General features: G+C 39.6%; 1 protein-coding gene across 16 annotated transcripts in view; it reads right to left on the bottom strand.

Moving 5' to 3' along the window:
• MYBPC1 (myosin binding protein C1) overlaps window positions 1-23,008 on the bottom strand; it is a 70,322-nt gene extending 47,314 nt beyond the window's left edge. For 10 of the 16 annotated variants that reach the window (XM_038154491.1, XM_038154485.1, XM_038154498.1 and 7 more), the window contains exons 1-2: window positions 22,710-23,007; window positions 2,545-2,577 (exon numbers count right to left, since the gene is read on the bottom strand). In XM_038154491.1, the coding sequence (XP_038010419.1) occupies window positions 2,545-2,577; window positions 22,710-22,734 (58 nt within the window). In that variant the 5' untranslated portion in view covers window positions 22,735-23,007. Of the gene's footprint in view, window positions 1-2,544; window positions 2,578-22,709 lie in introns of all 16 variants that reach the window. The other 6 variants (XM_038154489.1, XM_038154497.1, XM_038154500.1 and 3 more) reach the window with 3 other exon arrangements.
• Between the last annotated feature and the right edge of the window lie 4,718 nt (window positions 23,009-27,726).

Here is a 27,726-nt window from a genome sequence, read left to right as displayed (position 1 = left end):
AGTTATCCTTAAGAAAAAGTACAGAGAGTGTATTGAGGATATTCTTTAATTCTTTATCATCATCTTCATCATTATCAACAGTCTTGCCAAGACTACTTTTATTTAGTTTTCTTGATCAGAACTGCCAGCCGGTCCTCTACTCCAAGCAAGTGAACGTGAATTATTTTTGACCTCATCTGTATGAGGAAACTTGGACTGTGCTTTAAACACACTTTCTCTATTTCAGGATTTGATAAGATTCTTATTGTTTTTGGTTTCCTACTTCATTCAATCTAGAATCTTGTCAAATAATGTTCTGTCTTCAAAGTATAAACACTCAATATCCTATTGCCTGTGAACAATTGCTTTTTGTGGCAAACTTACCTGTCAGGTGCCTGACAGAACATGGGTTTGGGTGATGTCAATAGACTAACATTGTCAGGACGGAATTAAGATAATTTTTGTTCCATGGAGAAAACATCTGCAAGAGCCAGTTGATACTCTGATTATCCTGATTTTTTGTTCACTTGTGTGTAGCCACAGTAACTATGAAAATTAAAGCTGAAACTTAAAAGAAAACACCACATTCTGGTAATGTGACAGACTCATGAATGCTTCTGTCTGGATTCCTTAAATTCCCAAGCTCCAGTTGTCAGGTTGTCCATCTTGGCCAGATGTTCCTGTTTAATGGGACTTTTGCTACAGTAAAAATTTCTTTTCCCAGTAGGAATTGGGATCAGGAGATTTCACTGATCTTGGCAGATGGTAGCATGTCTACATATTGAAAAGTCCATCAGTCAAAGTGCTCCACACTTGTGGCTTGACATTGAGATATGGAAAGACCTCTCACAATGACTTCCCAAAAATTTCCTGGTGCAGTTCAAGATGCTTGGTTATGTCCAATAAACTATTTGTAAGTTATAAAATTTGGGATCTTGAAACCAGCTTCCCTCTTTGTGTATTAGCACTTGATAATACAAGATAACAGCATCTTGAGTCAGGCAGAAGGAAGCCAGAAGTGACTGGCATGTCCAGCTTGGAAATATCCCAGTTTGGTCTGTGCCTAACATAAAGGGCCTAATGACACCCTACTTATTTTTCAGAAGAAAAACAGTTAAGGAGAAAAGAAAGGAGATTATAGAAGTGATTTTGTATTTAATCCTGTGCTTTTAAATAGAAAGGAAGATGGTATTTTTTTGAAAATGTTAATAGATATTTTAAACGCAATGCTTCAAAGATGCTATTCCTTTCTGTATTAAAAAGCTGTTTCTCATTACAGTTCTACTTGATTGATTAAAAACATGAATTCAAGTACAAAGTATATCAGGTAAGACCCTAAGGGTGAAATTAATTAGTTTAATATTAACTGTACAAATTTTATGGTTGAGTAAAATATCATTAATTAAAAACCAATTAACTTTCCTCACAAATATATGCAATATGAAAGAGTTCATCACATAAAAAAATAATATGTGGATAATTTAACCATGAAACTACTTGTGGCAAATGATACCTTTGTCATTTTTTAATCAAAGTGTGTATTGTTGAAACAAAGACATCTTCAATCAGGCTTGTAAAATGCCAGTTATCAAGACAGTAAGTAAAGGCAGATTTAACATTTGTAGGGTATTTTTTCTGTTTGGAATTGCTGTTTAGGTTGCTATACAGAGAATAATACCAAATGGTTACATTGGACATGCATATTGTAGATATATGTATTATATATCAACATTGTATATCTATCTATCTGTCTATATAGATATCTATATATAGACATATCTACATTATATATCGACATTATCTGAAAAAATAACTGAAGTTACTCAATGGCACAAGGCAAAGGCTTGCCTGCCTTTCCAGCTACACTAAAGAGAACTCTTGTGCTTTGCAAAGTTGCAGCTTTACCTGGAGCCCTCGTCCTTATGAGTGAGTTTCTTCCCACCTAACTTTGGCTTCCTGGAACTCAGCCACTCCATTCTAGACAGTAAATCAGACTCCTCAGGGCAATTGCCTGCACATGGATATCTAGAGACATTTTAGATAGGATACCTGGGAAATGCCCATTGATGAGCATGTATGACCCAGGATGCGCTCCACTGTTCAGAGGCGGAGCTGTTGAACTACTTAGACATGATACATAATTTTCAAAGGGCTAAAAGTAAGGGCTGAAATGAATCCCATGCTTGATTCTGTCAACTTTACTCACGGTGTACTTTGAGGTGAAATGAAAGGGGGTATTTTGGTAATTAGGTGCTGCCCAGCATCAAAGAGGACAGCATAATTTAACCAGATAATTTAAGCAGCCTTGATTTACCTGTATCCTGAAGGACATGCACAATATTAAGCAAACAACTAGTCACTCACAAACAAAAATTGAGCCTGAAAAATCAGTATTCAGGCAAAGTGAAGTGAGGATCTCTTACCTGGGCAGGCTTTTTTACTTTTCTTACTGTCCTCTTACTTTCAGAGAGACAATGAACACAAACCATATTATGGCTATGCACTATCTCGTCTCATGCAACTGTTGTTAGTGGCACAGCTCAAATCAGCATTTTTTACACTAACCTGGAGGTGGCGGTGCACTTTCATTTTCAGTTTCTGAAAAATGAGGAAAAGACAGATATTGAGCTTCTAGTACAAGCAAATATTTTTCATACATTTGGTATATGTTTGTTGACTTTGAGTTCTTTAATATTTAAATGCAGTTGTGAAATTTGTTTTGCTTTCACACACGCAAGATGTGACAACTTCAGAGTGACAAGGTCAGAGGCCTAAAGCTCTTGTTAGGCAAAGAGAAATTAGTAAACTTGTTCAGTATGGAAATAGATAATATTAATGGAAACACAGAATCATTTAGGTTGGAAAAGATCTTTAACATCAAGTCCAACCACTAACTCAGCAGTCCCAAGTCACCACTAAACCACATCCCCCAAAACCACATCTATACATTTTTTAAATTCCTGCAGGGGTGCTGAGTGCAGTTCTCTAGGCAGCCTGTTCCAGTGCTCAACAACCCTTCCAGTGATGAAATTTTTCTTAATATCCCATCTCAACCTCCCCTGGCACAAATTGAGGCTATTTCCTCTTGTGCTATCACTTGTTACTTGGGAGAAAACACTGAGCTCTACCTGTCTACAGCTTCCTTTCAGGTAGTTTTAGAGACTGATAAGGTCTCTCACTCACGTGCAGAATTAAGCAAAATTTCCACCAACAGAAATACTTTCAGATATGATTTGAACTTTGAAGTGTAATAGATCCATTAACTTCAGGGGATTACGCAGAGTGAATCCAGAGACCTTCATCTAATTTTCAACCACACCATTAGATCTAGAGTTCAATGTTCAGTGCAAGCAGAAAATAAAATAAGAAAAGAACCACCACAGTTTAGCTGCTCTGATCGGAACCTGCAGTATGTTTGGGTTTTCTTTCTTTCAATGATGATTTTTAATGTAAATCACTTCCCTTTCCAACGTGTGATACACAAACCAGGCTTTTAATCCTATTTACATGCTATCCTTCTGGGATTACATGTTCTCCCACCTAAAAACATAAGAACAAATTGACTAGTTAAAATATATTTTTAAAAGAGAAAAGGAAGCTTATTGTCAACACTTAAAAGCTTTAGGAGGCTAGACAGGTTGAAAACAGCAATATATTTTGGCACTAGCATTGACTTACATTTTAATTATTTGTAAAAAGCAAAGATTTAAAAAGCTTGAACCCTGAACTGTAAGAGTAGATGGCTCTTACTAACCTTTGTCCTGTTGTGGACATTAACCCTTGGTACCCCACCTCAGGTCAGATTCAGGAAAAAAATTTCAATTGCTGTCACACAGAAATGCTGGGAAGGCTATTCCTTTACACTCAGTTCTAAATATAACTAAAGCACAATTCTCATTCTTAATAAATCCCTTTAATGCTTAAAAGGGAGGAATACTTTTAGTGTAAATATAATTTTAAGTTCAGTGTGTTAATTTTATATGATTTAGGAACTTCCAGTCACATACACAGATACCAAATCCTTGTAGAGCTTCCAAAGAGAATCCCTTGCTACACGGAAAGAGCTTGTGTTGTATGTTCTGATCACATCACCCACCACGCAGAGTGGAAGGAAGTATATTAAAGACCAACACACAGAGTGTGAAAATAATGAAATATCTTTACATAGATTCACAGCAATTTATTTTTTCTGGTCTAATTACTGACATACTAAGTTTTGTTTTGCAGCCGAGAAAAATATGAAAAATTTTCATATGGAAACATGAAAGTTGTACCACTAGGAGTATGTCTGGGAACCTATTTGCTTTGCTACCATGACTGTTTCTGTTGAGAGTAAAAAATTCCGCTAAGACATCATTGTGGCATGGAAGTATGTTTCTTGCATGGAAAAGTAATAGCAGAAAATTACTGATTGTGTAATTTTCCTTGTGAAATTTAATAGCTAGAAACAGGGAGTATTCTTATGAACACTGGATTAGAAAACCCTCCCTGGCTCCCCAGTGAGAGTTACAAACTTATAATTAAAAACTCAACAATTATAGCACTTTCCACTCTCAGATGAAAGGCTTGTGAGACTTTTGAGGGACCTGCCTTGAATTTTTCTTTCCTTTTGAGAGGTATTCTGTGTCTTCACCAACACTGTAATGCTGCTCAGCAATCACACATCTTACAAGTCCTGCATGACCCAGCACAGATGTTAGCCAAACAGCACAGACCAGACCTGAAACATTATCATTATAGTCTAAACCTTGTCTCAGTAATGTAGAAAACAAAAGGAGGCATTCAAAACCTGAGCACTCTCACAGGCAACCTACTCTGTCGGACCCTGTTCCTGGCAGAGAGCTTGGACTACACTTTCTCCAAACGTCCATTTCCAAAGGCCCTTTCCAATCTCAGCTCTTCTGCAATTCTGTGCTGGGACAATGACTGAAGCCTGACCAAGAAGTCAGCGGTTTGTTTCCTAAACCATAATTCAAGGCTGTTCAGGTTACTGCTAAGAAAACTGAGGCAAGAATGGATCTCAAAGAAGAGACCTGAAGTATAATGTGGGAAGAAAAAAGAAAAGGGGAAAGTTCCAGGCACTGTGGGTGGCAGAGACATGGGAGATACTTCAACATAATCTTCTGGCCATGTGCAACCCCTTTCATGGTCATGCCTGGCTTACAGTTCCATTCCTGAGGACAGCCAGGAAAAAAACCATTAATAGCTCCGAGTAGTTTCCACCTCCCCAAAGAATGATAGCCCTTCTCTGGCTGACCTCTGCAACAGGCTTGTCAGCCAGGACAGGGCTCTGCACTCTCAACCAGCAGCTTATGGTTGTGCTCCTTCCCTAGGAGGCATGCTCCCTGGAGTCCCCACATGCCATTCCCCACGGCCTGTTGCCTAATATGGTGCTCTGCCCAGGCATTGTCAGGGCGCTGCTGGTGGAGAAAGTCTCCAGCACGCAATCCTCAATCCCTTTGGAGAAGTGCAGTTCACTGGGTTGCAATGATGCCTCTTGAACTAAAAGGGAAAGAGGCAGTTGAGGGTCCAGTTACCACTGAATTGACACCATAATGTCAAGTGTACCTTCTACAGAATAAATTAATTTCTGCTTCAGAGTTTCTGAAACAAAAGGTCTCTTCTTTGCAGTTCTTTATTTGATAACCAAGAATGTTGTATTTCAGAGGGTTGTGTTGTGCTGAACACAGACTTTGGGTTAGTAGTTGGCTGTGAAACTGGCAATGGACCTGGCCAGATGTAATTCTACAGCAAGGACAGGAATGAACTTAGCAGTTCTCTCTACATGGCTACTCAGAAAAGACAGTGTATTAAGTGTAGTTAGCAAATAGAATGAAAGCACAACTGTCAGTTAGATAACATCTCCAGAAATGCTTTCATGCCTCAGCCACGTCATGAGATGCATTCAGGATCCAGTTTGACACAGGATATGAGCACTTAGAGCCAAGACATTTTTATTTGTAATTTATAATTATATACACACACATACATGCTTAAAAATCAGCAGGAGATGCAACCCATTACCAACAATTTTCCATCTCTTTTCCACATTTATCATCTTCAGTTTTTCAGATAAAATAAGACTTAAGATTTCTTGCTGTGTGTATAGATAACTAAACTTAAATTCCATGATCTTAACTGATGTGCTAAAGTTATGAAAACACTTAAGAACCATGTTAAATTGAGGCTGTCATTATTTAAAATTTCAATTCCATTTTAGGCCTGGTTGCACTGGCATCTGACCAGCCACAGCCAGAAGAAGCTTTGGCAGGGAACTGACATAGGGATGTCAGTTTGTGTGTGGTGGCCAGTTCTCAAGGGCTCTGGATTCCCACTTCCACTGGCTTTTCTGGCAGCACAAAACATGGAAACTCCCTGACATCACATATATTACTTTTCACACTGGAATGCAATCATAATGAGGCATGATGATGGTTCTAAAACAGTCTCCAGGTCCTGCTCTACTGCTGTGCTGAAAGCAAAGTATCCTGTAGACCTGCAGTTCAGAGCATTCAAGAACAACAACCTGTCAGCAAGCATACTGGGAATGAGGTCTGGCTGGATAACCCTGTCCATCATTCAGCTTTTTATTCATGACCAGCTTTGTTTTGGGTAGGCTTAAGAACTTTCAGTCATTTTGGAAAATGAGTAGTGGGTGGTTTTTTGGTTTGTTTTTGGCTTTTTTTTTTAACCTTAGGTAAGTAAAGGAAACGACCTTGAACATTAAATCAGGGCTTGCAGAAAGCCTAAAGATAGCATTTCACTGTCATTGGGCTGGAACATTCACAGGAAGGAGGAGGAAGGTCTCCTGCACTAATTTCTCCCTGCAGTTCTATACAGATCAGTTACAACCCAGCAAAGAATATGCAAGGGACTCAGGATCTCACCCAGTCTGAGCAGAGGACTTATCCCCCATTTACCTGGAAAGGAAAGCAGGACTGTGGCTGCACCATCATGGACACAGGTATGATATCTGTCTTTGCAACAGCAACATATTAAAAAGACTCTCAAATGTCAAACAACATGAGGATAGTCACTTAATGCTTTTTGTCACAAAGACCTGTCACCGTCAACTTGTGTCAGATTTAATTAGGTGGATTCATCTTGTGGACACGGCCTTGGGGGATCAGACCAATATAACTGTTACGTAGGCTTTCCTAAAGTGCTGACTCTGCTAGTCAGACAAAAATAGACAAAATGCTGTTTTGGGGAGAGAGCAGGGCTCACCCCAGCCCCTGTGCAGTTGCCGTGTGTAAGGATTACCCCCTGTGCCCCGCCCCAGTAGGACACAAGTACCATTCTTGTGGCACCAGGCTTTCTCCTGAGGTAGATGGTCCACTGAAAGAGGTGGGCAGGGAAGGACTAAGGATGTGGAACACTTGCTTGACACACCTCATGTCCAGATTAGCAGCAGACAAAAGCAGTGAAGCTTATTCCTTTCATTCCTTATGTTCCCAGAAGAAAAGGTGCCCCAAAGAAGTGAAACAAAGAAGAAAATTGTTTCAAAATGGTTGGACAATTTTTTGTGGACGCCTTTAGCCAAACCACAGTGGCATCAGTGATGTGGGTAAAAGCCATAGCCTCAACTTTCGGGAGGCAGGAATGTACTCAACAAACTATAGAGGTTACCAGAACATGAGGAGCATTTCATTAGGAAACAGTACTGTTAGCAAACCCCAGAAAACAAGCTGGAAAAGAGAGGACCTGGTTCAAAGTAATTTATAATCAATAAAAGTGCATTCAATTGGACTTAAATTGAAATAAACACAATTATTACAAATTAAAAAAATAGAGAGGAATGCTTATCATTCTGCAAAATCTGAGCACAGTCATGCACACAGGGTCTGCCTCATGAGCCTGTTTCCACTGAGAAATAATCTGATTTGTGTGCAACTTCCACAGACAATTCCCAGTCTGAGCAGAAGCAAGAAACTACAATACCAGGTGAAAGCATACCTTGTTTTATGAATGTCCATGGACATTGTTATTTTTGAAATATACCTAAGAGAAACTGTTCTAAACAGACATTGGTCCTAAATCCTGAAAGCAGGTTTGTTCTAAAGGACTGAAGTAAATAAGCTCTGGTGTCTTATTAGTGCTTGGTTGGCTGGCCAAATGACTATTGTTGCGGCCAATAGTGTGATAGAGCCAACTGATACATTTATAATGTAGTTCTAGTTTCTGTTTCCATTTCTAGCAATGGATTGTACAAGATAAACTGCTGGGTTTGACTTGTGACAGTGTTTAAAGGTGAAAGCAGCAGCCTTCTATTAAATACTCCCTCTTACTGTAACAAAGTGAACAAATCAGCATGTTCACTGAAGATGAAGTTATTTTATATTCCAATAGCTAAAAGCGTCACACTCCAGTGGCGCAGGTTTAGGTAGGGACTGAAGAAGAAGTACAATTAATGAAGAGTTTGCTTAAAAATTTAGTTTGGCATATGCTTAAAATTCAAAAAACCCAAACAAGCCCAAGGATAATAACTAGTCCCAGCATATAAACTCACAGAGAGTAATCCCATTTCAGGACTAATCTAAATGCTTTCCATTATAAAGGACTTTATGGGCCACCAGAGCCAATCAAACCGTCACATGCCAAGTGTAAGAACGTTCCCTGACTTGAGGGCTGAAAAACTGAATGAACAATTGGAACAAAAGTCTGGCAATAAAGAGCTCTATAGAATGGACTAGACACCAAAGAAATAGTTTACAGATCCACTTGAGGAGCTGCAGTTTAATTGGTGAGTCCAGATTTTTCCTTCACTGCCATTCATAGTTATAGAAGTGCACAGAACAATCATTGCTTATTTTGAGTATTTTCCTTGTGGTTTCCACTTTTCTGAAATGCTGCTGCTAGGATCAAACCTGACCATATGTAAACTTCCACTCCACTTATGTTTTCACATAGGAATTAATCTTTAAAGAACATTGTAACCATGACCTGAACAAAAGTAATTTAATAAAATATATGCTTATGTGTCTAAAGTCTTCTAAGGACCTTCTTTTTCAGACTGAAAATTTCATGTGTACTGTAACAGGGATCTGGAAAGCTGCCAAGCATTGACAATATTTAAGATGGATAGGTGAAGTTTAGTGGCTTTAGTCTGGTTATCAAGTGCCCATGCATTCTTAAACTCATTTTTAGCCTACTCAGTCCACAAGGCACCAGGATGAAGTAATTGAATTCCATTCTATTTCCGGGATATCTTTCTTCTCTTACTTTATATCAAAGAAAATAACCCAAAAAAGTTAGTTCCTGAGCACTTGTGCAGCTCACAGAGAAAATGAGTACCTGTGCTTGTATCTCACAATTCACAGACTCGCAGTAGACCACAATTTGAGTGCCAAATGTCACTGAAATTTTTGACTAAATCTTTTTCACTAAGTTTTTGCAATCACAGTTTTCTTATTTATTTCATCAATAAAACCATACCATACCAAACCAAAAATCCCAATTTGTGGGTTTTTTTTTGACTTCCAAAACTAAAATTTTGTGATGCTATCTAGCATGCAAAATCTTGTAGATAGAGTTCTGCTTGTTAACCACTTACCAGACAAAAGAGTTTTGCTGAAATGTGTTACAGTGTTTAACAATGTGAAGAAATTCAGTTTACAGTCATTACTACACCTTCATGAGAAGACTCTGTCAGCACACCTGTACTTGCAGAGCCTGAGACTATTCCTGGTGGTATCATTAATTTAACTACAACCTGATGCGTTAAATTTTATTTCCACATTTAGAAATAAAAAACATTCTATTTTGAAATGTTACAGCAAAACTTGTTATACAACGAGGTATATGTAATACTGAATGTTGCTGAAAAAAGTTCTTATATGCATTTTCCTCCTTTTCCTCCTAAAATGTACATAGTGAAAATTTTGGAAATCCCACACAAAATCAGCTTCTTCCTACAAACGATAGAGAGCCTCAAATTTTCCTCTATTATGGCACCATCTCAGTTTATATACCACCAACTTAATGTGAGCCTAAAATGATTCACAACTCCTGAAATTCTGCATTCCTCACCTACCATTCTTTACCTGAGCCATTCTTTGCCACTGCTTCACATGATGCACCACACGATTCTGGCTCCAGTTAAACAGAGAGGAGAGTGCACTGCCTGTGCAAATACTGCCAAGATTTACTTATGTCTGAAGGACAGGAGCAGCACTCCTATTTTTACGTTGTAAAACCAACAACAACAACAACAACAACAACAACAACAAATAAAAGCAGTCCTGAAACCGCAGTGAGCTGGACTTGTGAAGCTCCCAGGTTCACCCCTGCAGTGCCACACCTGAAAGCCCTTGCTCTTCTCAGTCTGAAGAGAGGCACAGACTCCCGGAGGGGCCGCAGGTGGGAGCTCTGCAGAGCCACTCCAGCCCAGCTGGGAATATTTACTCTGCCCTTTTGTATTTAAAAAGCGGCGCTCAGGTGTGTGAATGGAGTCCTCCTGCACCTGAGGTTGGGTCCTGCTCCTGCCTTGGGAAAAACCTGGGATCCTCCTGTCCCAGGGGACAGCCAGCCCTTGGAGATCTGTAGGGACATGGGACATCCCAGCCACAGCGAGCCAGGTGAGTTCCCATGCTCAGGTACTGCACTGGGTGAACAGAAAGCATAGGAGATTGGCATAGTTCAGGTTTCTTTCTTTCTACTCCTACCCCAGCTGTGGGAAATTCTTCTTTTTAATAACTCAAACCTCATTCATCTTTCATATGTATGTACCAAAATCAATTAACCCACTCCTCAGAATAGTCTGATCCCACTTTAAAAGCATGACAATATCCAGTTTCCTATCCTTCCTTGCAATAATTCTTTAATAATTTTTCTCTAGAAGCAAATATTTTCGTTTATCTCAATACATTCCCAAGGGCAAATTGAAAGCAAAAGACAGCACAGTGTGATACCAGAGACAGACATATTGTGACTAATGCTAACATCTTCCCTGAAAACTTCAAAAGGTGATAAAGTAGCCAAGGTTATTGGATAAAAAAACTTCATAAACCACAGAACTTCTGCTTGGGAATGAAAGCAATATATTCTTCAAATTTAACAATAAACTTTTAATGGCAGTTGCACTTCTAATTATAGGATAAAAGTCAGCAATAAAGTTGAAAGGTTATTTATTTCAAGAGATGAGTACTTAACCAGTAATGAACTTCCTATCAGATTGCCAGATAATTTCCCAACCAGCTCAGGAAGCATTTTACCAGTTTGGAAAAATGTCTTTAGTCTTGCTCAACCCAAAACACAACACAATTGTTTTGCTGAGCTCTACTGAAATATTTCACTGTAAATTAAGAAAAGCATTTGCAGTATTGTTTTATGGAAATCACATTGCAGACCTGATGCCCTGCATAATTGTAGTGAGTTCCACAAATGACTCTCTCCTGTTATTCAGAGTAATCCCGAGAGCCATGTGATTATGTGCAGGCAGTGGGAAATCATTCCACACAGGGAGATTGACCCTTAGGGAAAATGATGACATCAGCATCAGGCTGTGGCAGCATGAATTCATGCAATCTGTCTTCTTTCAGTCAGTTACAAGGAAACACTTGAGACATGCTGATGGGTTTCATTTTCACTAAAATTCAGACTAAAACAGTTCAGCAATTTAAAATGGAATCCTGCTGGTGTTCCCATTCCATGATATTTGATCACAGACTTTTCTTTGACGTTCAGGGCAAAACCAGACACTCACATGTTGGGATTTGCCAAGGATTGAGTCTATCAGCTTGTTATGAGCTGTTTGTCAGAGCAATATATGCTGCAACTGGGTCTAAACATTGTCACGACCGTATCCAAATACCAAATAAGAAAAACATTTGCTAAACTCTATTTGACAGTGGGTGACAGATAATCTGATACTCTGTGATCTTTTCAAGAAGGAAGAGACTTCTCAGACTTCCTTCAGATAAAAGCACTCTCCTGTCATCTGCACTTCAGCCCTCAGCCTCCTCTGGAGAAGCAGAGCCTCACAGAAGGGGATTGTAACAGGAGCCCGGGCTCAGGGCTGCCGGGCGCCTACGTGATTAGGGACTGTTCCAAGTCGTTAATCACTAATAATCCATTACTGGTTTTGCCCTGAATTTTCTACCCAATGCTTATTTTCAGTCATCCCGCTTGTGGAAAACACCTTGCTCAAGCTGAAAAATAGCTGATAGTAGCATCCACTTTTTACTTTGCTAAGGGTAACTCCAACTTATGGACTACAAGATTCAGTGGCTACTACTTCTCGTGAGTTTCAATTCCCCAGTACATACAGGCAAATTTGTAATTAAGTTTGGAGAAGAACTTAAGAAAATAAAGCCCATAGTGGCAATACAGGAAAGCTTTGTATCAGAGTTGCAGTATTGCTGGTAGTAAACACTAGAAGAATCAGAAATCGACCTAAAACTCAGAAACTCACTTCTTTATTGGGATTTTTATGTACTCACGTACATAGTTCTCTCTTATTATAAGCTTTTTTTTTGTATGTAACTATTTATTGTTGCTCAGATTCCAGGGATTCAGAATTGTACTGAGGAACCTTTAGGAGTATTTTGCACATGTGGAAAGAAAGAACTCTCTGTGGGTGAAAATTTAGGAGAACTACATGAAATCATGTATGTCCCTTTGTGGTTGCCCACATATGAAATGACAAACAGCCCTCAGTGTTTCTACTGTTAATGTTTTCTGCCTCTCAATCTCATCCTGCATCAATGGAGATAACTGTGAGAACTATGTGCCTTCACTTTAAAAAAGCCTAAACACTTAGCTCTGCCTTTCGGGAATGTTTGCACACAGCAGGATGTTTGCAGACAAGCTGTGGGGGTTTGCATCAGTAAATCAGTAAGTGATATGTATGACAGAAAGCTCTTACAAAGCCTGACAGCAAAATGCATTTAAGATGCTGTTGTGAATTACACTCACAGCTCATGGCATATGGTTTCCCTCCAGCTAAAAAAGCTGTTGGGTAAGAGAGAAAACTTCATTGCAAAACAAGGGCAAAGAAAAAGGGGCACAGGACAGAGGTCAGATTTCCCCTTTAAAAATAGGGCTAAGGAAAGCTTAGATGAAAGATTAGTAAGGCTGGAGGGAATGCCATGGAAAAAATGTCATCAGGCATCTGACCCTCTGTGCCTTCACTGAAGTCTGCATCTGTGGGGGAGTGGCAGCCACAGTCTCCATTGGAATTACACTCTTCTTTGGGTCTAAAATAAGGTTTTTGACCTAGATACTATGTTCTTATAAAAATACAAGATACCAAATGTGCTACAGTGTGTGTATGTATATGTCTATCTACATGAGTATGACAGGATGAGACCCAGAAGCTATTAGTCTGTAATTATTCCATCTGCATGGCATTTCTCACGTGGCTGTTCCTAGAGATCTCAAGCCACAGATATTCTCCACACCACCAGGAGCAAGGGTTTCTTTAATTTTTACAGGAATAATGATTCAGTGGCACTGGAAATGAAGAAAACTGTTGAAAAAGGATAGACATGCAATGCTATGCACATCAAGGTGTGCAAATGGTTTGAGATATTTCATTTCAGTCCAGAAAACAGTGAAAGGTCCTACCACACACTCAATCAGCTCAGACTGATTAGAGGAAGTTTTTCTTCCTTCTAGTGCCATTGGAATTGGTTCTAGGGGCCATAATTGATGCATTTCTTTTCCACAGGAAAGATCTTATGGCAGAGAGCTATAAAAATAAACACAAAAAATACCTGGGAGTTGGAATTCAACAGCTGTTCAGGAGTTGTTTTACTTCTCTTTCTAGTCCACTCGCACGCTGGAGTAGGTGAGTATCAAGAAGTAAGACCTCTCCCACCAGCTGAGCCAATAAACTTTTCATTTGCAGTCTCTTTCAGTTTTAACTACATTTGTATTCAGTTAATTTTGTCACAGCTTCAGGGCTTTGAGAGAAGGAAAAATCTAGTATAGGCTTTTGGACCAGATTTGCAGGCTGGCTGAGCAAAGCATGATTCCCCTTTGAGACAAAAGTAATTGTGCTGCTGTGTGAGTTGCTTTTGCTCAGTCACTGCCTATCATGTTCCATCCTGTCAGTTCAGTACATAGAGTAAATGTGTCTGCAGTTAATGTCTCTATACACAGAGCTAAGATTTGTACAGAAATCTGTAGAAAAAGGGAATCTTCATCTCTGTCTGTGGTTGACTGCAACCTCCTCTTGGCACCTATGACCAAAATTAGGAAGTTATTCTGCGCCTGCAAAGACATGGTGAATGTATTTTAATACAGATCCATCTCAGGAAGCATCATGCTACTACTGAACAATGCTTTCAATGCTTCCTAAAACCACTATTTGAGCCTGACAGAGAATTAAATTAGAACAGAACTTTTTGTAATAATCACCTGATCAAAATAACTTGCTGGAGCCATCACATATAAGGACAACTGCCCTAGGAAGTAGATCACATGCTATTTTCAATTAGTAACAGGGCCAGGAAGAGAAAATTATGTAAGAACTATTTCCTAATCTCCAGGGAAGGGAGAGCAGTGACTGTCTTGTTCATTGCTGTGAGATACAGCAGGACTCCCTTCTTGCTGCACAGTCTGTGCACTTTTGGGACCATGGAGAGGGCATGTGGAGGGGCTCTAAACTCTGAAATGAGTTACCCAAACATGCTCTCACCTTCTGGCAGAAAAAACACACACAGACCAACTTACAAGTTATCATATTTGTGACAGCCTTTCCGGAAGCAAACAATTCTGTGGTAAACTTCACTCCATGAAGCATTTTTTTAGGATGGTGGATTTTTCTTAATTTTTGAACTTTTCTGAGACTCTGTGATATTTGGCTTTCTGTTCAGTAGCCTGTCAGCATTACTGCAGGAGGTCTGATGTCCTGAATTAACCTCCACCTAGCACTAAGAGAGAGAGCAGGGCATGCAATATCTCAGTATTATGACATCTAACACCACCATGGCTAAGTGTAGCAGAGACCACATGTTATTTTGTGACTTTGAACTGAAAATACACATAAAGACATCTTGGCCAACCAGCAGATAGGCTTGTGGGTGTGGCTGGTGTTCAGAAGAGGCTGTTCTAAGCCATGTGGTGTAAGGCATCCCCCATCACCTTAGTCTAGGTCCCACTGACTCCTGTGAAGATGCTGATAGCAATACAGGCACAGGTAATGGATGAGGGAAGTCAGAGAGAAATCACTCCCTTTGGTGTAGGCTGCGTATTTTAGGGTTTCAGAGGTTTCTGAGCAGAAATTTATCTTCAGACTTCTTGAATGCAGAGTAACTTCTTGTCCTTCCAGCATCCCAGGAAGTGGTGAAGATAAACAGAAATTTTCACCAAAGCATGCTTGCTAGAATGACTTCCTAGGGCATCACATCCTGTTGGACACAGAACTGGATCTTTACTTTAATTCACTCTCTTTTCTTAACTGCTTCATCTTGGCTGAACGTCTGCTAGTTCAGATAGCTCTAGGAGCTATGACCACACCAAAAAAAAAAAAAGTAGAGTGAATTCCAGAAACGGGAATTCTTGGGAGTTTCCTTAATCTACATGTGTTTTGTTGAACATTTTGTAGAATATTCAGAAATACTGTATTATTTACCAAAAAAAGTGGGTTTTTTTGCCCACAAGTACAAATATCACTGATGTAACCAATTCATCTAACAGCATGAAGCTGCTGGAGGAAGTGAGAGTAAGCCTGTATAAAAAGGATGAAGATGAATTACTATTGATTTGAACAGGAGTGCAGCTTTCTGTTTCCTCTCATTAAAGGAGAGCAACAATTTAATTCAGAGTTGATTGAAACACTCAGCCATGAAATAAAATATATTAATGCTTTCTTATAAAAATAAAACAAATAAAATCATCATCAGATTCTCAAAAACAACCAAAAAATGGCAGTGGAACCTTTTTTCAGTGGCATTATTTTATTTTTATCAATGCATAAAGCAGATAATAGACTAGAAAAGGGTGCACTCTTCTCCGCTCAAGGTAATCTGAGCCTCATGTACTCCCTTATTTATGGGAAAGAGCATCTGAGTATCCCTTGCAAATAATAATGGAACATAACTCTCCCCTTGCCTTCTTACAGAACTACGCACTGCAGAGCCACTTTAAAACCCTTAAATAGCAATTGAAGAAATAGTACAGTAGTCCTTCATTCTTATCCTTATGATGCTCAGAAAAAGGAAGGCACATAAATGTGTTTACGATGTGAGCACGGTGTCCAAGCTGCCATTACAATCAATGGAATTCGGTTTAGATTCACCGTAAAACAGCTGCTTATGGCTCAATTTGCATACACACAGGTGATCAAGTAGGGTGGCCATCTATTTCCTAGCTGCTATTCCATGGTGTTGCAGGCCTCCCACGGGTCCTGGGTCATATCTGCCAGCCCAAGATGGGTGTTCTGTGTACCTCAGGGCATCTTATGTGGCAGTAGGGCACCCATGTTTAGGCAACTGCTGGCAGGTCAGCTGAGTAGCAGCAGACTGGGCACCTCTGACTTTAATGAGCGGCTGACTCCGCTGGCAGCGGGAACACCGAGTTCACTGGCACATCCTTCCAGCTGGGTATCTGGTTCCTAACCCAGAGATCTTCTGGGACAGTGTAAAGACCATTAGGATCGCTGCAGGGTTGCAAAGTTACTAACATTCTCAATGGACTAACATGGACATTCATCTCAGGTGACTCCTCTCGTCCTTAACACTGTAAACACCGGCAGCCCTTCCAAGCAAAGAACAAAACCTCCTGGTGTCATAAAGGGAGCAATGATGGAATGATGGAAAAATGGCTTCAACTATTGATTCTCCAACAGCAGGGAAAAAGAGAAACCTTTGTTTGAAGTCTTCAGAAATAGCACTTCATTTGTGGCTGAGAGCAGAGAGAGGGTGGGACGAGAAGGGGCTGTTTCTCAGTCGCACAGTTCCTCAGACTCAAGAGATAAAACTGCTTGCAGTGGGACTGAGAAAACCCTAATTACAACTGAAGTTTATGACCCTATTTGCTTGTCTTGTCCTTCATTTTACAGACTTTTACATTCAGGACAAAGTCACTTTAGTGCCTGAATAAGAACAATTTTTTTTTTTCTTTTTTCATTCTAGAGCAATTATTAAATTAGAACCTCAAATTTACTGAAATGTCTGCATCCCCATAAATGATGAGCCTAGTATCCATCCTTATCCCAAGGGAAATTCTCCCCAGGTAATTAATTTTCAAACTTGATTTGCTATTCTCCTTTAAGGAACACTCTGGATTTCCCCTGATGAAACATGAAATACATTCCATGACTTATTTTCCAAGGACTGTTGATGTGTTAGGCAGCTACAAATGTTTTCACAACTGAAGTCCCCCCAGATCTCTCTGCTATTGTTTGGTTATGCAACCACCTTGTTTGGTAGTCCCCTGAAATTAATATGAAAAAACTCATTCTGTTTTTCACGAACAGAGGAGTACTGTAGCATGGTTGGTTTTTTTAGAGCTCTCTTAAAGTGATATATTTAGGAGGTATGAGGGGAAAGAACTGGGTAGGCCTTTATTTATCTTCCCAACAGGTGCAGTATAGGGAGGCACAAAGACAGAGTTTGCTAAATTCAGTTTTGCCAAGTACAAAGCGCTCTCTTATCGCTGAAAGGATGTTCCCTGCTTTCCTCCTAAACTCAATGAGCTTCTCATTTTAGTGTGACAATATTAAATATTTTATTCTTGTGCACAGATGCACTGTTTTTCACACAGGGTAGACAAGCTTTTTCAGCTCAAGTACCAACAACAGCAAGTAAGCCAGATCAATCTTGCATTATCCTCCTTCAGCAGTACTGAAGTCAATGAATTGTATGAGGAAAAAAGTTAGTGTAGTGCCTTCAATTTACACCATAATAAACCAAAACATAATAGCCCAAAGATAAATCATGGTGAATTTTCAGTCAAATTAATTTGCTTGAAACTTAGCAGCGATGGACTTGACCAGCGATGGAAGGTCAAAGCATAAACCTGAGATGCTCTGGTATCTCAGAAGGAAGTGTGGGAGCCACACTTAGGAGTCAGCAATAGGAGGGGAAAGGCAATCTAAGAACAACTCAGCTCCCAGTGCAGCACACAATCTGTGCAGGAGGAGCTGCTCCGTGGGGCGCAGGGCGAGAGCACAGCCCACCCTCAGGGATCTGATTACAGCACTGAGGCGTAAGTTTGCTTTCCATTTGTGGAGGGCTTAAAATTTATTAGATGGAGGTGATGAAGAGAAACTTTCTAAAGAATTGAGAGGGAAAATAAGATAAGGGGTTAGGGTTTCACTCTTTCATCATCCACCAAAACTTATTTACCTGCGATTTGAATACGGAGCTTTGCAAATGATACACGGGGGCCTGACTTTGAGTGTGGTTTGGCTCTGAGACTGAGAATGAAGGAAGTTAAAAATAATGGGAATGCATTCTACAGTCAATGCTGCAGAGGGACAATGATGATGGCAGAAGATGGATGTCTGTGTGCTTTTCTTTTGCATCGCCATGCCGTGAGGAGAGAGCAGCTGCACTACCCTTGTGGTGCCATATAAAATGGTTATACAGGTCCAGTCTTCTGCATGGAAAGCACCAAACAGTGTTGAAAAATGTTCACATGCTGGGATCTTGAATTTTCAGGAAAAATTTCCATTAGCAATTTTAATTTTGAGACAAGCCAAATCTGTATAGTGAAGCAGAATTCCCATTCAGCTTCTTTTTTGCCTATGAAAAACCTTGAAAATATGGTATTAAAAGAAATCTGACTTTACCTCTTAACCATCATGCTTAGATTATTTTCTCACCGGAATGCTGTTCTACATATCTACTTATATGATTTATATGACTAAGTGACTTGTTTGACTGTGACTGTTACCTTGATACAGCAGGAAGTTGTATTATTTAGAATATTGCAAATATAATGCTAATATATTGATAGAAAAAGCATCTCACAATGAAAAAAATCTAATTATGTTTAAAAGCAAATAGAAGTAAAGGGTGTTTCTGCTGGGTGTCTTCATGGAGAGCTGTATTGCCATATCTCCAAAGCAGTCTGTACTGGTATTTATGTCTGTTTGCCTCCTTTCACAAATTGCTTCATGTTTTACAGATTGTTCTTCTAACAGACAGTATATGCAAATAGTTTTCTTCACAACTTTTACATCTATGCTATTTGTAGATTGAATAAAATTTTACTGAAACTCTGTCTAAAGTAGGCACACTGATTTTAATTTTGATTCCTTGCCAAAATGTGGATGCTCCAGGCAGCATCATTCAAGCAGAGCTTGCAAACACTTTGAAAATGAAGTTGGCAGAGAGTCAATAAATGCTCTGGCTCAAAATTTGGAATGGTAACTCATGGCCATGCATTATTTCCTAGATTGGGGAGCATAAATAAGGCAAATTTACAGAGCTGCCTACTGGGGACAGACTTGCACCTGTCTCTGTGGGATGATGCCCACAAATAGTTTGAAAAGGTTGCTCTTGAGAGACTTGGCACTTTTACAAAAGCGTGTCCAAATGCCATGGCCTGTGACAGCTTAAGAGGGCGCCTAATTAATGAGCAGCTCTTATTATGAGTATTGGTTAAAGCAAAGGGGGGGAGAGGAAAGATTGACTGAGTGATTGCAATAAATTGCAGGAAGTAATTATACGAGGGAGGGTTATTTTATTAGTCACCAGGAAAGCTAAAGGCTGTTAAATTTAAATGCACTGGTTTAGGCCTTTGGCAACTCAGTCCCACCCCGGTCATCCAATGAGATCAGTTAACCCATTGGTGCAAACTTCACCTTGCACATGTATTTTGAGCCAGCTAAGACAAAGCTGTCCTACAACCAATGACCATCTACTACAAAGAAGCTACAGCCGATCTTATACATAGGATTTGACTTTTTAGGAGTACCATGAAGGACTTAAATAATTAGTCATGGAAGCCTGTTTCTACAGTGACAAATTCCATCAGGCTGAAGCTCTCCAGCGACCTTCTCTAAGTTGAGTGGTGTGTTTAATTTGGTGATCCTATTTGTTAAGAGCTCTTTGTGAGGCTACACTGTCACCAAGTCAGGAATTTTCTCACTTTGTTAATCTAATAATCCTAGAATAGCTCAAAGAGCACTTGGCCTGAAAAAAAACAACCTGGGAGCTTGTTACAGCACCATCTATGAAAAATTAAGCTACGTACTTCAGGGACTGCAGTGATAAAAACCCACAAATCTGAGATTTTCTAAACATTCAAGTGTTAGCCAGTTTCTTATTTCTCAAGTACTTGCTTGTGTGTGCTGTTTTTAATTTGCAGGACCCATGAAAATGAGAAGTATGGGATAATTCAAATAGGTTGCTTCTGTTGGAAATGTCAGAAGAACCATGACACTTAGGTGCCCATGTGATGCAAAAACCTTAAGCTTCTTTTCCCCCCTCCATTTTCTATTGTAGTCCTTCAACAAGCTCACCAAAGGTTTCTCAGACAGTCCTTCCAGTAGTGATTTCCAGAATTAGATTCAGTAGATTCACCTTCATTGATTACTTTTCTTCAACTCGTGATGCTTTGGAAATAACCATGAGCACAGGCACTTGATGATCATGTGAGGTTCTGAATTCTTACTGGTAGAGCTGGTACCAGTAGAGCTGTATGAGTAGCAGTATTGTTCTATTACTGGTACCAATTTCTCCTGCCACAAATGCAGTAGGTACTCACAATACTGTCAACAGCTCAGGGGGGAACTTGATCAACAAAAAAAATCTTTAGGAAACAGCTAATCCCTGAAGTACGACAATATAAACCTGTTACTCCCCTGACCTCCTGGCTGCAAATAAACTGGGTGCAATGAGGAAAAACCAGGGTACAACCCAACTGTATCACTTCTCCAGAGCTCTCTACTCCTTGTGAATTCTATAAGGGCAGAATGCTTCAATAATTTTTAGTTCCTGAATATTGACTCATTAAAAATCACATTTGTTCCACTGTCAATAGAATGTTATTCAGAGCTGCTAAACTTATTTTGTAATACAAACATGGAGCTGCATTGGTAATCACTGCACTGGAAGAACATCTTTGAAACAATCTAATTTTAAACAGAATAAGAAATATGAGCCTCCAAACTAATTTTCTTCAAAGCACATATCTTTTGAAAGTGCATAAATATTTTAGGGTTGGGTTTTTTTTTGAGTTGACAGGCACAGAATGCATTCTGATTAAAGTGTATAATACCCAGTCAAATAACAGATCAAATAAAAAGGACACTTAATACATGTGTAAATAATTTGAATTACAAATAAGACACTCTAGAAGGGGCTTGGCTCTAGGTTTGATATGGAGGATTAGGCTCTTGTATTAATACGTGCACTTGGTGTAGCTATTTTCAGAAGGATACTTCATCTATCATTGTCCTCCAGCCCTGAGGAGGGCCAGTCAGTAAAGTGATCACATTGGTCTGTCAATACTGCTTGCTTAAGACTCAGTCGTGCAAAAAGTTTAGTTTTCATGTGTCCCCAGCTGAAGAAGGTGCCAAAAATGAGTAATGTTCCTGACAGTTACTCTGCTCTTACCTTCCACAAAACCAGAAAACATTTCCAAAAAAAAACCTCGTAAAATGTTTGTCAAGTTGTTGAAAGCCAATACTACTGACAAGTCAGTCTTAAATCAAACAAATCTATTCAAGCTACACACATCAGCCTGGAAAACTGATGGGAAATAAATGTTAATTAATGACTTCTATACTTTCCATACCTTCAAGATTATCTTAAAGATTAAATTCAGTTTTGCATTTGGGAATGCATTAGGGAAGCTGTGTGTATAGCTTTCATTCACCAATATTTGAAAAGCACATACAGTCTGCATATTATGGCTTTGCAAAAGCTCTCTATATAGTCAAGATCAAAAAATAATCACCAGAAATTCTTACCAAAATATACAGGTTTGAAAGAAAAACACAAGAAGAGCTACAGAAGTAATGTAAATAGAAGAAGCTTATTTAGCTTAAATTTTCAAAATGGTAGAAAAATCAGTATCAGCTTTAAAATAAATTATTAAATAATAGACCCTCAATATTTTTCACCTTTTTCCTCAGTCTCCAATGGACAATTTTGTCTCTCAGTAGCAGACTACATACTCAGTTTCTTTGCTATGAACTTAAGAGCACCACAGAAGGGGCCAATATTACTGACTGTAACTATCCTTCTGAAACATAAAATAAAAATTTCTATAATGTGGCAAAATACATTATTCCAGTTCGAGCAGTAAAGAATAACCTAGTACATTCTTCACTTATGCATTTAGATGTATAAAATATGTTTTCATCAGAACCATAAAACTGTTTCATAAGCACATCCTTCCCATTCAATAACTATTAGAAAACTGGATGAAAAACATATCAATGTCCTGACTCTTTAAATCTTAAGAAATGCCTTTGCCCTCTTTTCCAGAGTTTAGATAGCTTAGAAGAGAGAAACCACAAACTGCACTACAGGAATCCTGTAGCCTTTAAATAATGAATACAGCATTTGCCCAGTTAAGTAGCTTCTCAATATCTATTCAAAGTCATAGCTTGTTGTCTCAAACTGTTTGTGCTATAGCCCTGCCTTAAAGTCATTTCTTAGACTAAAAAGATCAGTGATCTCTAAAGAATTAGTGATGTTACGTGGCTATTGTTCTTAATACCATCTGTGGCTGTTATCTGCAAGGTGGTCTAAAAGGTGTTTCGTGTGTGCGCAGACTCATAATTCCTGTAATTAAGAAATGCTCAGGTAATGTTCTGTCATGCTTACCATCTTTCTTGGTGGGTTCTGGCATTGTTACAAGGATTCTTTATTCCCAGAGAGTTTCAGCCTTTCAGATGCAGCAAGTAGTAGCCCCAAGTCCAGCGGAGAGTGTGTGAGATCAGTGTGACAAGCAGAGGGTAAGATGAATTCCTCTGCTTTATATACTGCGGCTAAAATATCAATCAAAATAGCACCTCCTCTCTTTTCAATGCAAACACTTTGAAAATTGACAGTTATGGGAAACCCTTCACATCTGTTGTCTGCAGCCTCTGCTCCCTTGGCTTTTGGAAGGAATCTCTGCTGCATTGCATGGGGCTGATGAGAACATCTATAACTTTCTAAATTCAGCCGCACAGCTTGCTCTCTGTGTCCCTCTCTGTAACTTGCAGACACGTATGCACACGCAGACAGAGGCTGAAAAAGTGACTGCCATGCTATTAAAGAGCCCCTCCTGCCTGCAAAACCTGTAGGAAATGCCTGTATACATTAATGCCTCTTCCCACAATATAAAAGTGACAAGTAGGCACAAGCAGCGTGCCTGCAGTGTAACATCATTTTTTTCCTTCAAGAGAACATGGTGTGCAAAGACAGAGTGAGAAGTAGAGTGTCTCTCAGTATTAATGAAAAGTACTATTGTACTCCTGGTTTTAGCAATGAAGATACTCTATATTTCCCTTTTGTTTACAGATGGTACACTTTCTTGGGTCCTTTCCCTGTAGCCACTCTCATTTTGGCATTGGTGGAGACTATAATATTCCTTTCAGCATAAATAATTCATTAACTGGAGAGATTGCTGCTGAGAGTTGAGATATTCTCTTCTCCACCCATCCAGGAGATCCAACACTGCTTGCCTTTGCCAAGCCAGGAAACCAGACAGAAGGAATGGAAATCCTATCTGTAGCACACACACAGAACCACTAAACTGAGCCACTGGGTCTAAGAGCCCACCTCTTAGACTCCCACTTAAACTACAAACATGTAGGCAAGCTAAAGGCAGGTCAGAGTGATTCACAAAGTGAATCAGAGGTACTAGGATTTACTTTCTTATGCTCTTTTAGAATTTTGAGACAAAAGTGTAATAATTAGCACACTAGATGAAGTGGTCCTCAAAGGTTTTGTGCTGTTGAAGCACATGTTCATACTATTAATCAGGTATCAATAAGAACTAGGCTACTAGGCTCAGTATATGAATGGAGCCAAATGTTACAGAAAATCTATCTTACATCCTTTGAACAGGAATTGGAGATGTAATAGCAGTCATGTGCCTGGTTATTCTATAGCTAATGCATGGTTTCCTCTGCGATCTATTGTCTTACTGGCTATTTAGCCTTTTCATAGACATCTTATAAAGAATGGGCATTTTGTTCCTTTTTTTAAAGACTATCATCTGATTTTTTCTGTTCTACCCAATGTGGTGCTTATCATTTGACCGATTCATGTGCCTGTAAAATACAGAGATAGGCAAGACTCCTGCCTACAAGAACTTAAACAAGGAGTATTAAAGCTATCTTCCTCCTTTATTTCACGCCACTATCAAAGTAAAGCTGCTCATATCTTTGAAATAATTCCTGTCCTTGGAAAGGAAACAACACTGCCCTGGAAAGGTAAGTGGGGGTTTTGTCCCTCTCTGTGAGTGGGATGGCAGTAGTATGAACTGATTTAATAGCTTGCCAGAGATCACTTTTTGTTGTTCCCCTTTCTTCTGCTCGCATCCAGGCACCCAGCTGTGTGGTGGCTGGAACCAGAGCGGGATGAGGAGCAGCTGCTGATGCTCTCCAGCCTGGTGTTTCCTCAATGGCCCTTTGTAAGATGCAAAGATATTTTGCTTTGCATTCCACCCATCATGTGCCAAGAGGTGCTGAGAACTATGCTTCTGGAGATTCCTGCTAATACAAACAGGATTAAACTATGGTCACACTCTAGTACTGATGTGTTAGAGAGGACCTCCACTGCAATCTCACAGTGATAAAGGATTGGTGGCAGGTGCTTATCCTTACAGCCTTAAAGGGCTTCCTTTACAGCAAGAGGAAGAAGGATATCCAGGAAGACAGACTCTTATTCATAATCTTCCTTTAAGCTACTAAATAAATCAGTACTGAAATCATATTTGCTGGACCAAGTGAAAGTGAATTGCTCTCATTTGCACAGCAAAACTTCCTCTCCATCCCTAAACTGTGAGACTGCAGTCAAACTCTGTACAGGGAATGGTTATTGGATGTGCCTAAGATGTGGTTAGGCGTAGGTGGGAGAATGCTGGCTGGTCCAAAATAGTACAAGGGAGCATCTAACCATCCCCCCATGTTATAATCATAGGACATTTGAAATCACACCCCAGCCCTGCTTTATTTACAGGTATAGGCATAGGCAGAAAAATTAAATTGGCTCTATAACCTCTGATAGACAGGAAGAGAGGAAGATTGGTTATGAGTAGAAAAAATAGTGAAGTGCTATATTTGCCTTTGTAGTCAATGGAGAGATCTGTGTTTCTACAGGTCTCTGTTTTGTAAGGGCCAGCTGTCAGTGCAAGGAAAAGGCCCTTCAGCTGCATGATGTAAATTGAAACTGTGGACCAGCAGCCATCTGAAAATTTGCTTGTCCTTTCATTCCTTCCCACCTTTACATTATTCTTGCATAGTTCATTGCATTTCATGTCATGTTCTCATTTAGTCTGATAAAATATTCCTGTGCTGCGAGTTTCCTGTAATGTAAATTTTAGTGGTATTATTGAAGGTGCTGCTGAGGTAGATTTAGACTGTGATATCTCAGTGTACCTTAGCACTAGACGTGACAGGGAAAGTAGATAATTTCCTAAGAAAGTAATCCATATTTTATTTGTTTCAGTCAAATTCCCAGCTGAGTCCTTGCCTCAAGAACCTACAGGCATTTCACACTCTGATCTGAGACAACCTAATAATTTCAGTTTCTTTTTCTCCCTGCACAAATACAGTCACAAGTGTGACCCTCACCTTACCTGCGCTGCAACAATCAGTATTTTGGTGCTGCTGGGACTTCCATTCTTATACTTCTTTTCCACATTGGCAGAGTCCATGATAGTCATCAAGCTTGCCTTATCACTGCATACAAAAGATGAGTTGATCTGGCCAACCATTGTCCAGGTTGCTTTAAGACTGCCAAAAGAAAAGAAAGAAAAGGAAATGAAGATGGAACAGAAGAAAATGCTTGGCAGTCATTTCTAAGCTTTTGCTTCTTTGATCACAGAGATGTCTAAACATGCTTACAATTATCCATCCTCACAATCTGTACCTTCTCTGTTACGAAATGCATTTCTCTATTCATTTCAGGAAGTTCAAGTTTTTTACCATTTTTTCTTGCCATCCTGCTCTGCTTCCCTATGTTTGGTAACCACTCACCTGATCTGACCACACCTCACCTTGTGAAGAAGCTGAACCAGAAGAGTTAACTCCTCTGTGCTGAACACGGGGTTTCTGAGCAAGTAAAAGGGCCATGAACCACCTCTGGACTCAGCCACAACCCTCAAGGACTGAACCAAGCCTTCACAGAAATTCTGAGGTAGAAATAACTGAGCTGCACCTTGTTTCTAGCCCATCACCTCTTGTTTCTGCAACTCAGTAGATTAGAACTAAAGGCTCTGGCATTCCCAGCCATCATTCATTAACTCACACTATTGCTAAAGCACCCCTGTTTGCACAGGCTGCCTCACGTCTCTGGATGGAAATGTCCCTTCCCATAACTTGCTCTTCTCATTGCACACATTGCCTTGTGCCCTTGTGTTTTACCCTTCCCGAAAAGGGAACAAAAGTTTGTCTCCTGAACAAAATTCATCCTGAGCAGAGTGTGGCTTTTGTGAACCACCATAAAACCTCTTCCTCCACCACCTCAGGGGCCAAAAATGTTAAACTCTCTGAGCCTTTCCCTTCCATGCCTGCCTCAATTTATCTTCTGTGGTCTCTTTCCAAAGCATGACTATCCTATTTTAACTCTCTTCAGCTCCTTGAGCCGTTTCCAAATGGCTGCTAATCAGGGCATCAGATAATTAAATCATTCTCTCCTCTCTGTTTTTAATAAATTCCCTTGGTCAAACACCAGAGCTGTATTTGCAGTTGCAGCTGTTAGATCTGCATCAATAACTTCATATTTGCTGCTATTTCAAGGACTAAACTCACTTACTTCTGCCGCTATTCCATTAGGTGCCTGTCTACTTTTTGTCAGAGAAAAATCTTCAGCTTGTCACTGAGCCAAGAGATCAGAACACTCCCAGAAGTCCTGAGAGACAAATCTTTCACCAGAGTATTTAACCAAATGGTAGTCATAAGATTTAGTTTTAGGTAGTTCTTCTGTGAGGAACAGGGAGTTGGACTTTGTGATCCTTATGGATCCCTTCCAACATGAGATTCTCCATTTAAAATTTTTCCATTTAAATGTTTCATTGATATTGAGAAAAGCTGATCAGTTAAATAGGAATGCCAGGAAAAATGATCAGTGTAGATGAGAACAGGAAAGGATTCCCAGTTCACTAATATGTGTTTATACTAAAAAAATAAACACCATCCTGGGTTTGTTCTTAATAAAGAGTCCAGATTTTTGAAGGCTTATATAAAAGAAAACAATTCTTCATCAGCCTTAATATCTGGAGCTTTGGAGCTTTGGGAAACAGTCACTTACAGAGCCCCAGAATGAAGGATGAAGGACAAAAAGCAGTAGCAGATGAGCTTCCCCTCTTTATCAGGAGGTACACAGAAACACATTTATCCAGGGAGACACTGGAATGAGGTTTGACAGTGTCCAAGCTCCATCCCAGCCCCAAATTCCCTCTCATGAGGCAAAAGGATGGTCAGAATGGAAAGTTTCCTAATGTTCCATGTCTGCAGCAGAATTGCATCATTGTGATGACATTTTCTGCTCCAATTCTACCTTTGCCACATGGGCTCTTTGAAATCATACATAGGACATTAAAGATTTTGGTGAATTTATTTATTGCTGTAAGTGATATTCGATATCTGCTGATATATTTTTTTCTTTTTTACCATTAAAAGCAAAAAAA

This window comes from Motacilla alba, chromosome 1A (genome assembly GCF_015832195.1).
Source record: "Motacilla alba alba isolate MOTALB_02 chromosome 1A, Motacilla_alba_V1.0_pri, whole genome shotgun sequence".
NCBI classification, from domain to species: Eukaryota; Metazoa; Chordata; class Aves; order Passeriformes; family Motacillidae; genus Motacilla; species Motacilla alba.
Note: the sequence above shows the minus strand (reverse complement) of the source record. Positions and strands in the feature narration are given on the sequence as shown.